Source organism: Mytilus californianus, unplaced genomic scaffold, assembly GCF_021869535.1.
Source record: "Mytilus californianus isolate M0D057914Y unplaced genomic scaffold, xbMytCali1.0.p SCAF_9, whole genome shotgun sequence".
In the NCBI taxonomy this organism is placed as follows: domain Eukaryota; kingdom Metazoa; phylum Mollusca; class Bivalvia; order Mytilida; family Mytilidae; genus Mytilus; species Mytilus californianus.
This window is the reverse complement of record NW_026262745.1, coordinates 30,231,329-30,248,449: the sequence shown is the minus strand read 5'-3', so window position 1 is coordinate 30,248,449 and position 17,121 is coordinate 30,231,329. Positions and strand designations below refer to the sequence as shown.

The following is a 17,121-nucleotide window of genomic DNA, read 5'->3' as shown; positions in this document are numbered from 1 at the left end:
CAGTCTACCAAAATAGTCGAAAACCTGGGTTCCTTGAATGGCTCGTCTTCACAAGTTACTTATAGGCTTATTTAATGTATGTATTTTTTCTAACAGGTTATTACCGTTTTATGAATTTATTTTAACCAAAACAAAATAAAACGAATTCTAATAAAAATATCATTAGGAATTTTTTTCACTGAATTTAGAGTATAATGGTAGTTACATTTTGACAGATTTCATATTATGTAAAACTTTTTGCACGTTGTTGTTTTTGAAATATATAGTCTATAAGATGTATAATATCAAATGAAGGTTTAATTTTTAATTTTTACTTTTAAACACAAAACATTGTCATAAAATCTTAATCAGTCACCAAATGTAATTTGAAATGACACATTTTTTTTTCTCTCTTTTTATATCTTTATTGCGCTTCTAATTTTGCTTGCCTTTTCTCTCTCAATATTTTTAATAGCATTACATTCGAATGTGTGAACCGACAAAGTGTGAAATTTGAAAAATTAGATAATTCAGATCTTTTTTTTTATTACCGGATTTTTAAAATTAAACCAAATAAAAGAAAATGACTCATGTCACGTTTAACAATGAATTTTCTTTTAAATTGTTCAAAAAATAATATCAAAATATGTATATTTATCTGTATACCATTTATGTTATACAAAGACATAATGTATATTTTTATAATTTGTTTTTACATTAATGGCTTTTAAAATAAAGACGCTATTTTTCTCTTATACTAAAAAGTTTTCTTGTAATCACAAAAACATACTAGTACGCTGTATATGTACCATGTGATCGATTAAAAAGAAAAACATTGTAATATGCAATTGTGTTTTTTATTACTATTTAAAATCTTATTGTTTTTCTGTATTATGCAATTGTATTTTATACTATTCAAATGAATATTTCACCAAATACAACACAATGATCTTTTCACAGAGACACTTGTCATCAATATTTCAGCACATACAACACAAGGATCTTTTTACAGGCAATGTCATCAGTATTTCAGCACATACAACACAAAGATTTTTTTTACATAGACATGTCATCAGTATATTTCAGCACATACAGGATTTTTTTACATAGACGCTTGTTATCAATATTTCAGCACATACAGTATTTTTGTTTACATAGACGCTTCCCAGCAGTATTTCTATACAAGATTTCAACACACTCAACAAATGAATCTTTTTACACAAACATTTGTCATTAGTATTTCTACATGAGATTGGCTTCCTCAACCAATAAAAACTGGCCGCCACGAAATAGACAATATTTTTTATATAGATTAGACCGTTGGTTTTCCTGTTTGAATTGTTTTACACTAGTCATTTTGGGGCCATTTATAGCTTGCTGTTCGGTGTAAGCCAAGGCTCCGTGTTGAAGGCCGTACTTTGACCTATAATTGTTAACTTTTAATACATTGTGACTTTGATGGAGAGTTGTCTCATTGGCACTCATACCACATCTTCTTATTTATAAATAGTGCTTAAAGTAGCGTTAAACACCAAAAATCAATAAACCAATAAAATGCATTATCTGTAAATAGAACTGTACATTTCTTAAATAACAAATAAAAGTTTCAGAGTTTATTCTAAATGAAGTCTTTTAGAAATCACCTAATGCATATCAACTCGGAAAGGTCATGACCACAAACAATGTGGGCGAATTTTAACTTAAATATCGTTTCATTTAATGTCGTACGGTAGAGAAATGCTTTTTGAACCAAATTAGTTCCACTTCAATGTTGCCTGACTTTCAGTCTGCTTCATATCTGACTTGCATTTAAAACCTAATCGTCCTGAACATGCATGAAACATTTGCCAGTGGGCGTAAAGCAAACAACAATCAATATTTACAATTTGACAATGAGGGTCGCGTGTAAACTGAAGCTGACAGTGAGGGGCGGTTGAGAAGTTAACAAGAAGATTATTGTAATTTTCCTTTGTGATCTGTGAATTCCATTTTTATACAGCAACATTTCAGTCACGCCAGTTTACATAAGAGTGTATATATATATCTTGTCGTGCATAATTTCATTGGTTGAGGTTTGCTGCTTACAAGGAAGGCATTGAATAACTGGTTCTTAATGGTAAAACTTTCAAACTTTTACTCATAATGCTTTTGTTGGCTGTTATAGAATATATGGTAATATACATTTCTTAGTTTATGACATCGGAGAACGAAGTTGGAAATATACATGTTATAAGCAACATGATGGGTGCCACAATTTGAACAGAAATTGCTTTCCCTTCCGGAAAACACTCCCTGGGTTTTTGGTACTATAAATTCAGATATTATTGCGAGGTTTTTATTTTTGCGAATAATGCGACTGGGTAAACATCGCAATAATAAGAACTCGCATTCTGATATATGACAGATATATCTGTATGCAGCCTTTCCACAAATTGCAATAATCAATCTCGCAATTTTGTTAATTCTGCAAAAATCGCAAAAATAAATGCACGCAATAATTTCTGAATTTACAGTAATTCTAGTAAATAAATTATCGGTGAGGAACTTTTTTTTTGTCAAAGGGATGTGATGTATTAGGACACGAGAACAGGGATAATATCCAAAAATATATGAACAATGTGGATGTTACTGTCTGTTGTTGGAAATGAGCAGGTCATAAACTTGCACTTTACTTCACTGTTAAGACTGATTCGTTCTCCATTGTAAAAATCGTCCTGAACATGCATGAAATATTTGCTACTGGACTCTAAGCCTTCAACTACCAAACAACTATTGTAAAACTTATTTCTCACACCCATAACATTTTAAAAGTGACTGGATACCAATATAAATGTATATAAAAACCTGCCTTCTTACCAATGATCACATGTGTATAAAAACCTGCCTTCTTACCAAAGATCACATGTGTATAAAAACCTGCCTTCTAACCAATGATCACATGTGTATAAAAACCTGCCTTCTAACCAATGATCACATGTATATAAAAACCTGCCTTCTAACCAATGATTACATGTGTATATTAACCTGCCTTCTAACCAATGATCACATGTGTATAAAAACCTGCCTTCTAACCAATGATCACATGTATATATAAACCTGCCTTCTAACCAATGATCACATGTGTATAAAAACCTGCCTTCTAACCAATGATCACATGTGTATAAAAACCTGCCTTCTTACCAATGATCACATGTGTATAAAAACCTGCCGTCTAACCAATGATCACATGTATATATAAACCTGCCTTCTAACCAATGATCACATGTGTATAAAAACCTGCCTTCTAACCAATGATCACATGTATATATAAACCTGCCTTCTAACCAATGATCACATGTATCAACAAGAACATATTAAGATTAAATTAGCAACAATCTTACAGCGTGTGTGCGAGAGTGACAGAGAGAACGAGAGAAAGGGGAATAGTGTGTGAATAAACTCATCATAAATTTCAGGATTACAATTTGTATGCCAGACGCGCGTGTCGTCTACAAAAGACTCATACATGACGCTCGAGTCAAATGAAAGAGAAAGACAAACCAAAAATATTAAATAATAGTATAAAAATGAGCCTCTCCTGATATAGGTTGTAACAATTTTCAATTAGTCATCTTTTGGTGAATATTATATATATACCTATGTAATTTGTATGTCACTTTTCTTGATATGTATGTAAGTAACCAACTCATCACAGTTGCTTGTAATGAACATCAGTATGTTGTATTTATTGTAAGGAAATAGAAACTGAACACGAGAAAACAATTATATGTCTTTTAATTCTGTACTGATTTCATCAGTATAAACATGTACAATTGACATTTCTGGTCATATATAAACAAATATTTATTTGGGACTATTATGATATATTTCAATTATGAACACATATATTATTTCATATTGCACTAAACATATTTGGCACAAAAATATTCATAAATAAAGAATGTCTTTTCAACCCACGTTCGACAAGTTTTAAGCAAAGCTATTAACATGAACTGTTTCAGCAGCTGTTTCATCCTTTGTCTTTCTGATTAAAAATCTAAAATGAAAAAAGCAATAAAAAATGAGCTTTGATATGAAAATTATAGACTAAAGATAAAATTGTCATTTCATGTGTAAAAATCAATGTAAAATACAAATAAAGTTTCTTTGATTGTTTGTATTGAATATCTTTAAGTTCTGTTTGGTAGTTGTAGTAGTAAATAAATTCATTGTCCAGATGATGTTAAGGAAGTTATCAAAATTACCAATGACATCATAATGCTTCTACTGCATTACTTATTAAATAATTATGCATACGATTGAAATGATAATAAGTGAACAAAATATACAAGTAATGCTACTGGCAAATTCATTGATAATAATTGACGGCACGGTAAAATTTCCTGTTTTACTTGCATTTTGTTCAAATATCTGAATTAAAAGCTGAATTTAGAAATTATAAAGACAAAATGTTGTAACTTGTTTACCATATAAACTTGCATGCGGTGTATATAATACGGATTTATTTTCGCATAAAATATCAAAAATGAAATTTACCTTCCAGCTTTCTTCATTTTTATCTTTACTTTGAAGTTGAAACAGTCTTGTTTCCTTTAATGACGTCTAACGTCATTATCTTTGGTTTTTAGCACTATCAGTTCGGCGGTATCTGAAGCTGGTCCTGCAAAATAACAAAAACAAATATTTAGTATAACCGATTTTAATTGTGTACGTTTTTATAGATGAAGTAACATATCTGTACATTGTTGATTTTATTTTCCGTCAACAAAATAACTCTTTTTTACAAGTTAAAAAAGTACAAAAAAAATCTTTATTGCCGATTATTAGTCTGAATAGGTCTCTTGTAAAAAGGATCACAGAGGTCACCAAAAAACACATGATTCTCTGTCAAGTTAAATTTAAAAACAAAATAGATTTACCTTCGTTTCACTCCCGCCAAGGACTTTATCATACAATGCATTGTCTACTGGGCCGAACCATGTCTACATATTCATCCTCGTCATCTATGATGTAACTTCCGGATGTTGTAGTACTGTCGTCATGACCACTCGTCATAGATGTATTCCGAGAAATTCCTTTCGGATATATTCCTTTCGCACTATTTTCATAATTAAAAAAGTTGTCAGACGACATAGTCAGATTTTTGAAATTTGGTTGTTGGTAAAAATTTGAACAGTTTGTTGTTGTGCAGATGGCCTGTTCTCTACCACGTGGGCTGGATTGGTAAAATGACGAGAAATTCCTGTTTTGATTTTGCTTCAATTGTTCTGTAAATAATAAACATAGAGAGAAATTAATCAACAGAAAAATACAATGGAAAACAAGATAATAAAATTGGAAATAACAGGTGTTGCTAGTCAAGCACTGCATTACTAACAACTTCAAAAGATTCATTTCTTTGAGATTTAAATATTTGAAGGTATATATTGTTTATTTTATTATCCACAGGTATACCACAGAAACCTGAAACTGTAAGACAATCCTGGTGACAATATTGACAAATACGATCTCTCTAATCTATAGTGTTAAAACGATTTTTAATGTACCATTTTGTTGTCCACTCATATTTCAGTCTCCCTATATTGTTTTCTAATGTGTTGGACCAATATATGAAATACTAGAATTCAATTGTAACCCTTAGCAGTAGATATTTTAACAAGATGCGAAATTTACTGTCCTGTTGTTCGAATATGTGATTTATAATAACAAAATGATTCATAGATTTCTTTTTATCAATTTTGTGGGAATTTTTTTTTTTCGTTTATTTTCTAAAAGATTAAAACACGACTATTTTTCCTAAATGAATATTAAAAAAAAAATCAAGCGTCACCAAAACGGGCACCAAAAGTACCCATCTGTTAATAGAAAAGAGACATTCTGTTTCTTGCATGCATCTAAACCATATAATTATTTTCAAAAATGTTTATTTTACATAATCGAATACTACTAGTATGTTGTATATTATTAGCTGAATTGTCTGAGACAGAAAATGTCTTCAAACACCATAGATGTATATCACTATAAAGTTGTTTGGAAGATACTAAAGGGAAAATTAAGACCATAAGTCGAAGAATACAGATAACATCGTGAATAAAAGAGGAAAAAACGACGAAAGACAAACAGTCCACAAAATAAATTATGAATGTATCTTTAAAAATCGATTATTGCTATTACATTTTGTAAGGGAAAAGTCGTCTGAATATTGTGATTAAGTCATACATGTACTTGTATATTTTGACAGAAAATGTGTGATTAAGGAAGACAGTAGTGGTATAGAGACATCCATCATGTTATTGGTAAAAATTTCTTGTAACCGATCCATCAATGTGCCGTGGGTAGATTGTTCCTATCCTAGACACCCAGCTGCTAGGTTTATATTTCATAATTAATTTGCTGTGGTCTCGTACCCGATACATTAAAATGCCCATAATGTGGGAATAATTGTAAACACGATTTAGGAAATATTTCAAATACTTTAATGGAGCAAACACTTATTGTTTGAAGAATTATACTATGTTGGTACAGTGCTCCACATCTTTATTTCTTCAAAATATTGTGAAATGTTTAGTGACAATAATTTTACTTTATTTTCCATTCATTTATAGAAAGTTAATTGTATTCAGTGTCATTTTATTTTCTTATTATTTTTTTATTAATTATTATTAAAAGTTCACTTCATTCATATTTTTTTTTATTAAATTCATCTTTTATAATTTGTATTGTCTTGTAAACACTACTGGTACTGAACTACGTAAATCAAAAAATACAATATTATAGTGGAAAAAAAGCTAACAGTTTGAGGCCAAAAATATTTGTCCAACAGAAGCATAAATCACACATGTCACGCTGCATATAATGACTGACTGTACAACATAATTTAGTTCTGATTTTATCCATAATGACCAATGATATATATGTTATATAATTTATGTCCATCTATTATTACACTCATACCCCTAAGCCATCATATTTTTGATAAATTATGACATCGGTCATGAGGTCGTGTATCTACCAAAATATTTAGAGTGAACCGTGTATCACACTTGTATCTTAAACAAATATTTGTTATGGGAATGTAAGTTATTGTTTCAATGGTGGTCGGTGATTTTTAGTGTGAATAAAAAGAAACTATGGGATAAATATCAATGAATGAGACAGTGACCTAATAAAATTACAACAGAGAACATTTCTAGACGTTAGCATTTTTTTTTCTCAAATTAAAAAGAATTTTGACATTTCTGGTACAATCCTTTTTATATCAGAATACTAGTGATGTAATTATACATCCAAATAACACTGCTCCTTGTACATCCTTTTTATACTTCTTCAGATGTATTTATACATCCTTGTTACACTGTTTCTTATGTATTTCAACTTAAACATATCAAGCTTTATACAAGTTAATATATAAACGCTCCTCGAACGCATCCATGATTGATAATACAACTTGTAAATTACTAAAAGGAACTGATATTTATTATTAACAAGCAAACCTAACTCCTACAACAAGAGCAGTTTACACATAGACACACGAAACTTACCGAAATCTGTGGAATAAGATAATACAGTACTGGTATTGAGATCCTCGTGTTCACTGGTTCCCCGTCCGCTGTCACTGGTAGTAACTTCTGCTGACAAGTCGCTGTTGTCGTCACCATCAACCTTCTTCAAATTTGCTTGTGACTGTAAAAAAATTTAAATTGATAAAATCGTATAACTTATTTTACACTTGCTTGCAGTTTTTTTACTGAATTGAAGAGTTCTGTTGTGAGTTGAAGAGTTTTATTCGGTATGGGTTTTGCTCATTGTTGATAGACGTAAACATCTTCGCCATTTTGTCTCTCGTTGATAGTTGCCACATTGGCAATCATACCACATCTTCTTATTTTATATTTAATTTGAGTTATGTCACTTTGTTGTAAATATGCCTTAAAAGTTTCTATAAATGAATATGAAACTGTTCTATGTAGTGTTTACATCTAAGGTACAAGTGACAACTTTTAGATCCAAGCTAGAGTATAAAAGGTATTTACCAGTATATGCATTGGTTTCCTATTCTTGTGCTGTGTTTCCAGTAGCTGTTGTTGAAGCTGTAGAGATGACAACTGATTTTTGTTTCTATCAACTAATTGTTTACTATTGAGATCTATTGCTGGATACAAACTCAGTGAGGACTGAAATAAATAAAGTCAAATTGTACATGTTGATTGTTATTGATTTTTAACTTTTGAAAGGACATATTTTATAAAATAGTTATTGCAAGAGATGGAGGCGCCCTTTTTATAATTTTTTTTTATATTCATCTTGATATTTATTTTATTTTTTAATTTGGCTTTTTATTGTTCAATATGCCTGATCATGGAAGTAAAATGAAAGTCAACATAATACTTCCATGGTCTGATTTTATGAAAGGTTTCAGTAGGTGGACTGATTCGTCGTTGAACTGACTTGAACACGTACAATTTTTATTATATCAACAGAATATAGTATGAAATATTTGACATCTGTCTAACTGGATAAATCCTATATTATCACTGATAATCATCCACTTAAATAGAAATTTAAATCAAGTTTATCAAAATGATATCATCTCGTGTCAACTTCATATCGTCAAAATCACAAACATGCAACCCTAGATATTTTGACTCATAAAATAATTTGTCTTTACAAACTTACATAGACCTTAAATACAAGACTTGTTTAACCTCTAAACGGCATGATGAATATAACTACTCGAGTTAAGATACTGTTTCCGTCATCTTTTTCTTATCTTGTGTTTCGCTTTGTTTATGAAATGTGGTTCAGAGAACGAATTGCATATCATTGCATCTAGGGTTGATAACTTGATGAAAAAGGTGAGAATGTTACCCGTTTCACACCTGATTATAAAATCTTGTCTTATCTCAAAACCTTTTTTTAAAGAATGATAATGATTTGCAAAGGAATTGTAAAATGTAACGGCTTAAAATGATGATTTAAATTTGAAGGTATATCGTGGCTCGCATATCAGTTACACGCCTTGTTCTTAATTTGTTGACAAAGACGTATTGTGTGTTTATAAACACTATTTGTTGATTTGTAATGTAATTGTGAAACATTTCTTCATGTCTCAAATTATTTAAATGAACACTTAGGTTCTCATCAAAGTTGGCTGAAGAATGTTTTTAGATTTTCTACCGATTACAAGCTGTTGTTTTAGTCACTGCAATGTCCCGGATGAGATGTTTTGTTTAAGTATTGTAGTGAGAGATAGAAGATAGTCTTTGGTTTCAAAAAGGTTATCTAACAAATAAAGAAACACCATCAGTTTAAACGTGTTGTTGAAATGACCTCACAAGTTACAATTTATAAAGATACCCTTTTATGCTAAAAAATGGGAATTTAAAATGAGATGTAAACAAATTCGAAACTGGGCTCTATTAAAATTGTAACTTTGTATTCTTTATTCTTAAGTAGAAAAATAAACTAAAACCTGACGTCACCAATAAGAAAAATTGTGGTTTCTGTATATTGTATTTCAAATTGCAAAACGTAATATTTCATTTTTTCTCCAATTTTGATTTGAAAAGATATGATCTTGTAGGACAAGATGTTTCTCCACATTTTATATCTTATTGTAATTCACTATTTAATTTTACACGCTGAATCTAATATCAAACATAGCCGCGAGCAAAATGTCCATCATTTTTAAGTTATTAAAGGTTTTAAAGTTTTCCAATCTTATCTTACATCAATATATGCACAATTGAGAAAACATAAACTTTTAGTAACCATTTTATGTATTATTTATGAATCATATATTAAGCGATTTCCGCTGAATTTTAATGTGCTTTTAGAGGATTATCTTTTATGTTATTACTACAAATGGCAGTAAATTATGATTTTAAAAGCAATAGTAAGAATTTTCATTTTGAAAAGACTTTAAATTTCCATATATATAGTCAAAATATTTTTTTAAGATAAAATTTGTTTTTAGTTATGCCACTCAGCTGGTTACACAAACATTAAGGGTTGGTACTAATCAACGTCGGCAGAAGTTTATATATATACTTCTGAATTCAAGAATTTCATAATTTCGATTTTTGTTTTCCTAACAAATGAAAAGCCGATTTTAATTTAAAACATAAGCCTTTTCTGCTATGTTAACCTATTTTTTCTAATATTTTTTATAACATACGTTTTAATTTATTTTCTATTTTGCGATAAAGTTTTAATTTTTTTTTATTGTTGTCTATTCGTAAAAGTAAGGATTTATTAGAACGGGAAAATATAACAAGAAACAAGTTTTAAAATTTTATCAAAATTAGCATGTTTATAATTTACTCGTTTTAGCCGCTTTATGACTGAAAATTAAATGTTTAGTTTGCGTGCAACAACCCATTTGTAATAAAACCAAGCTCGGGATGTCTACTCAGGGTACTAAACATTTTTTATGAAAAGGAACATTGAAAACTACACCCCGAGTTCAACACTGAAGAAGACTTCCCTACACAGCATCTTGCATAGTGAAAGGATGGGTAGTCATAGGGTGGTCATTAGAACTGTTGTTAAAGGAAAGACCAAATACACAAGTTTAAGGACCAATTTATCGCGATTTACACCTTTAATAAATGAAACTAATTAAAACCTGACAGATGTCAATTTCCTGCTAAGTTTCTTTTATCTTTTGACAGTCATTTTATTCCACTATTAATGGAAACATAATAGTTAAATTGTTCGGTTTAATAATTAACTCAAAATTACTATGAGTCATGTTATATATTTTTTTATTTACCAATATGTATTGCATGGACAATATCTGGATTTAAAAATATCCAATTATACTAATCAATGAGAGAAATTTGTGATTGCTTACGATTTGTGTTATTATTGGGTGATAGAACTTTTGTTGGTGGAAGTATCAGTTTACCATTGGTATGCAGAGGTTAACTAATGTCAGTTTGTTTTTGATACATACATTTATATTAGGTAGTGTCTGTTTCATTTGACTTTCAAATATATAATGAATTAAAAAGATGGCTGGGTAATGTAAATGAGACAGCAACAAAACGACAAAAATAAACAGAAGACATCTTTATAGCTTTAAAGTGTTATTCATATCATAAAGTAACAAAACCTTGAATATAGATATGAAAAAATCATAAAAATATATGAAAAATACCCCATTTTCTCTTTAACTTAGTAAGTACATCACTTTCAGTCAGTCTAGTTTTATAAGATATTAGTTTTATTTCCCTTTTTATATTATCTTTTCCTATATGGATTTGAATAATCCACAGCTTTAATATTGTTATAATTAAATGAAATTAATATTTCTTGTTGGCTGCATACTTGTATTTTATAGTTCAAAGCGGACTGGGTGTAATAATGTAAAAATTCAGCCTGGAGATCAAACACAAGAAGTCAAAAGAAAAAACAAATTTGAAGGACAGAGATAAAAGGTCAAGTGAAATTGATTAAGAATCGCTTTCATTTGGATAATTCACCTTTCGTTATCAAGGTATATATATCAGATCATACACTGATAGAAAATGATTATTTTTGACACGGATTAGTCAGTGATCTGACCCTCTGGCTTTAGAATGTGGTCAACATAACATAAAATAAAATTTGTACTAAGTTTTCCTCTATTAAAGGAGCGTAAAGCAGTGAAATTAATGTAAAGTGTCCCTCTATTGGTCTTAATGATTTCTATAAACTCTTGATATACACATACTTTTGTGGCAAACTTTAAACGAGAACGGAGAGATATTTATTAGTTTTTGTGTCAAATTTCAACGTTACATTCAAACTTTATTCCGATTAATTGAATTTTTATTCATTGAAACGACCATTTTGTTTATAAGACCACAGAAAAACTATGGCATCTTCTCTATAAATCAAGTTTAAAATGTTAATAAGATGTTAAACCCTAACAAGAAGAAATGTTCCGGATACAATAAACATTCGACTTTGCCTTAGCTGAATAATGTAAATTGACATAGCAGGGACCCAGCTGTGGTCATTTGTCTTGTAATGGACTATACTATAATTACGTTGCCAACGGTCACATACAAAACAAATGGCCTTTAACTAAAGAAAAATGTTGATGGTTTCAAGTTAAATAAAGCTGCAGTTGTTTCATATTTTGAAAGGAAATGAAAAAATAAATCCTTTCTCACCTCAATTGGCAATGCGTTCCTAGTAAGTTCTGGATACAACCGACCATTGTCGTCACTGTCTACTGAACCGTTTGGTATCTGGTCAAAGTTGTTCATATTGTTGGAAAAGCTGACTTTTTTCTTTGAATCTAAGTCTTTATCTCCATCTGTATCGTCCTTATGTGAATCTAAATATTTCTGACGGAGTCGGTCTGCTCGTTTGATCAGACAAATTGTCAAAATTATTACGACCGCAATTACAACAGTGACACAAGATATTGCAATTACTATTAGGAAATATTGTCGGCCGTCTTCTGTGTCGTCATTAGCGGTAAGTCCACCTAATTCCTGAGTAGTAATTACAATGTTTATGACTTGTTCGGCGATCATTGGAGGTGTTCCGGCGTCTTGTGCTGTTATAGTTATGGTATATCGTCCAGCCTCGTGCACTGACAATTGCCTGACAATAGTTATACGACCAGACAGACTGTTTATTTGAAACATACCCGAATATGTTTTCTCTTTAAAAAAGTAAGTAACACGTGAATTGGTATCGTCGTCTGCATCAGTTGTTGCGACGGTTGCAATGACTGTGTGTTGCTGTGTTTGGTATGATATGGTGACTGTATTATTATTTCCGTTTGGAAATTTGAATACTGGTTTATTGTCATTTGTATCCAGTACATTAACTGTTATATCAGTAATATTACTTTTTGGTACTTTACCGTGATCTTCTGCTATTATTTGAAAATGGAAAGTGCTTATGTTTTCTCTGTCCAATGGTTCTGTTGTCTGAATAGTACCATTCGGTTGAACTATAAACGGTACAGAATAATTAGGTACTAATTTAAAAGTCAGTCTTTTATTTTCACCTTCGTCACCATCTGTAGCTTGTATAATTCCAATAGAAGTATAAGCAGCGTAATTTTCAGGGACAGAAAAGACGGGATGTGATTCGACGAATTGTGGAACTTGATCATTATCATCTGTAACTGTGACAATAACTGTTGCACTTCCGGTTAAATTAGGAGAACCAGCATCTGTAGCAAAAACTGTAAACGTAAGTTTTTGTGTTGATTCTCGATCAAGAGTTGACAAGACAGTTATTTGACCAGTCAATGAGTCAATGTGAAATTCGAACCTAGCCACAGATGACATACTGTATGTCAGTTCAGCGTTTTTACCCGAATCGAAGTCGTTTGCAGACACTTTCAAAAGTGCTGTTCCTCTATTGTTATTTTCTTGTATGCTTACTTTATACGTTTCCTTTGTGAATTTTGGTTTGTTGTCATTTTCATCTAGGACTTTGACTATAAATTCTGCTGTCGAAGTCATAGCTTGCAAACCTTTGTCGTGACAACTTACCAAAACTTGATGCTCTGGTTGAGTCTCCCTGTTCAGACGACTTTTGATAACCACTTTATATTCGTGTACATCAAATCTTTGCAGTTTAAATTCGTCACTAGATGAAGAACATTCTACTATTCCATTCAAACCATTATCAGGATCAAATACTGTAATATGAGCAACAGCCGTATCAAGATTGGCATCCTCCGAAATTTCAGCAAAGTCTGCATTCGACAAGAGATTTATGTTAATTTGCGGTGGATTATTATGAACATCATTAACATAGAGGTACACATTAACTTGTGTTTTCCTTGCTTGTTCGCCTCTGTCAATTGCTTCCACAACAATAGTATAATATTCCTTTGACTCATAAATTAAAGACGCAACAACTTTTAAATTTCCCGTGTTTTGATCAATATCGAATAGTTCCAAATTTTTCTTCTCTTGTCTTGGACTAAGTTCGTAAAACACTTCACCATTGACTCCCACATCTGGATCCGAAGCCGAAACGTTTAGAAATGAAGAGTTAACTTGGTGATCTTCGTTAATGGTGACGTTGTACATAGTTTGTGAAAATATTGGTGAGTTGTCATTGATATCTGTGACCGTGATTGTCACCTGTATCGAACCGAACTTTTTCGGTATTCCACCATCTTCAGCAATAATTCTTAAACTATAAACACTTTTGTCTTCTCTGTTTAAAGATTTGATTAAAATCAGTTTGACATTTGTCGTGCCGTCAATGTTCTTTGTAAAGTTGACTTTGAATGGCGATGTTCCGGTATCGTCTTCAATTCGGTAGGTCTGTACACCCAATATGCCGTAATCTTTGTCCTCGGCGCCCTGATCAGAGATGTGAATGGACGTACCGACAAGAGCCCCTTCTGAAATATCACGACTGATACCTGATACTGAAAATGTAGGACTGTGATCGTTTACGTCGATTAGATGGACCGAAACTTTGATTTTCTGATAAAAACTAACTTTCGTACCTTTAGCAATGACTTCTAACCCAAGGATGCAGACTGCCTGGTATGGACAGATGGTCTCACGATCAAGTTTCTGGGCTGTGTACAACGAACTTTGTCTCTCGTTGATATGGAATAAGTCCTCATATTTGTTATCCGTTTTAATAAAGCTGAATGTCACATCACTAGCATCGTTTGTAGGAATACTAAGATTGGCATCAGTTTTAACATCTCCAATAAACGTGTCCTTATTTTGTTCCTCTAGTAGATTGTATGAAAGGTCTTGGCATTGCACACAAATAAAAAATGTCACCAGTAAACAAAAAGATGCCGAAACAGAAGCCATGTTTCTTTCTCTCCTTTAGCACTTTAATCCTTGATTTTTCCTGAAACTGAATAATTAAAGCAGAATTGTTAAATCATATTTCGAAAACAATAATGTAATTTCCTGCTTCGTCGCTAGATTTTCATTGGTTATTTGCTTTCAAGCACTTTCAAATTTTTCAAAAGTTATATTTGATCTGTACATCTGCATAATAATATTGCTTCCACTAGTTAATACAAATACATCTGTTTACCGTATATAAAAACTATAAGAGACTACTAACATACAGTATTTACACCTGAGATTACATACCTTCGGCCCGCCTACTTGAATATCAACCAATCAAAAGTAATATATTAAGGAAAATGACAGACTCGATCAAGCAGATGATATGAAATAAATGTAGTTCTTCTGCATGTGTAAATAGCTAGCGGAAATATTGAGTGAAGATTTGGGGATATTTAAAATATGAATAGCCGATTAATTTATATTTTACTTCTTTATTGATGCATTGTAGTAATATCAACTCTTCAATATACTTCAGATATGCTTAACGAATTCAACACTTTCTGTAGCTTTGAAGTTGAGATGCAAAATTCAAAGCAATAGACAACAGATCAGTTTATGTTTCTTGAGAAAATTCGACGAATCGTAAAATTGACTGGTTAAACGGATTTTATTAATAAAATCACAAGGTGAACAAACAAATATTTTTCTTGAGAAAAAGAAATTTCGGAAACTTTTCTAATAAAGATCAATTATTGCCTTTTGAAAAATCAAAGCCTTATTTCGGTTTTTCTTAATATTGAAATATTCACATAAACTGTAAAGTAATTGGACACTTGATGCTCCAATATGCTTGTTAATGCAATAAAAGGGAATGGTTAAAACATTGTCACTTGGTGCATTGATAAATTACTACCAAGTTCATTTACAAGTCATTGTAGATGTTTTTAATAAATTTTGAAAGATTTTCTTCAGTCTTTTTTATTTATAAAATTTATTACTGTCACACTTGTGTACACAAAACTTTATAGGTATGACTACAATATACACAAATTTAGCGATAGTAAGTTTGTGGATATTTATTTGTTTTCTTTATAAACTCGCCCAGGAAATCGAATTTATTGAAATACATAGCCAAGAGATCAATATTTAATGATAAGATAGATTGGGGATTTCTGAGGACACTATAATTAAGGAAAACCAACAGTGTCATCCGTTTTTCTTAAATCTTTCTTTTGAAATTTAGAAGACCACATGAAATTTTTAATCAAATTTCTTTACGCGGAATTATCCTTACCGATAACGTAAGATTTACGTGAAAGATGAAATTCAATTTGTCAGCGTTTGTGGATATCAAAGCTTTGGAATGGATTAGACTTTCTCTGAACCAGATAAGGTTTGTTTTTCACCTGGCAATAAGGCTTCAATCACACAGATAAAACGACTTTCACTTTTGGTCCAATTCGATCTTAATACCCATCAAATGGTGCATTAATAGGTAATTTATTTTTCTAAAATCCCGGTAATCTTTCAAAGATGAGAACCGCCATATTTCATGTTGTAGAGGACAGCAACGTACCATATTCCAATGCATACCAGTGTTGGTGGATTAGAAGCAATGTAGTTTAATCCATGTTAGATGGATTCTGTACATTATAGGAGACTAAAGCATTCACATAACAACTTCGGCCACTGTATCGTCGCAAAAGCTCTTATTTTTATCTCGACAAAGTAATCACTTTGTTTTTATAAATAAAAGTCAATTTTAACACTTAATAGACCAAACATCGAGACTAACACTGCTCTTTAGATCAAAACTCTAACTGTATTGGTCAATTTGTAAGAGAAAAACTGACGGTTGTAAGTGCTTTTTGGTATTTTCCCAGTTTAATCTTAATTCTGTATGAGTTGTCATGTTTACCTATCTTAAAATTGGGAGATATAGAAAATTTTTGTATATATAACACCAAATTGTAAAATACTTTGTTTGTAGAAATTCAAAGATTATTGTGAATTTAAGAAATTGTAAAATCCTTCTTTTAAGATGTTTGTTTATGACAAACATTATTGTCATACAAAACCGTTACTGGAATTTTATTGTACTTAATGTCAAACTTTTTTAAACGAATGTGAAACTGAAATACAGTTTATATATACAAACTTAACGAAGCCCTCACTGCTGAAATATGGGATACACAGATGTATCTTTTTATTCTGTTTTTAAAAGAATATAAACTGTGTTTAAACACTTACAGTTTTAATGCTTCAATTTCAAACAGTTTAAGAAGTAATATCTACTTTGATATTTACACAAAATTAAAGTATTATAACATACCTTTTAGACAGATAGAAATCT

General features: G+C 31.0%; 1 protein-coding gene across 1 annotated transcript; it reads right to left on the bottom strand.

The window, feature by feature from the left end:
• Positions 1-3,736: 3,736 nt before the first annotated feature.
• Positions 3,737-15,019, bottom strand: LOC127714223 (protocadherin-11 X-linked-like). The gene is made up of 6 exons (XM_052220246.1): positions 12,141-15,019; positions 8,013-8,153; positions 7,521-7,662; positions 4,899-5,246; positions 4,516-4,639; positions 3,737-4,015 (listed from the first exon to the last, which is right to left on the bottom strand). Exons 1-4 carry the CDS (start codon positions 14,778-14,780, stop codon positions 4,927-4,929), a joined length of 3,243 nt encoding a protein of 1,080 aa, XP_052076206.1. The 5' UTR covers positions 14,781-15,019; the 3' UTR covers positions 3,737-4,015; positions 4,516-4,639; positions 4,899-4,926.
• Between the last annotated feature and the right edge of the window lie 2,102 nt (positions 15,020-17,121).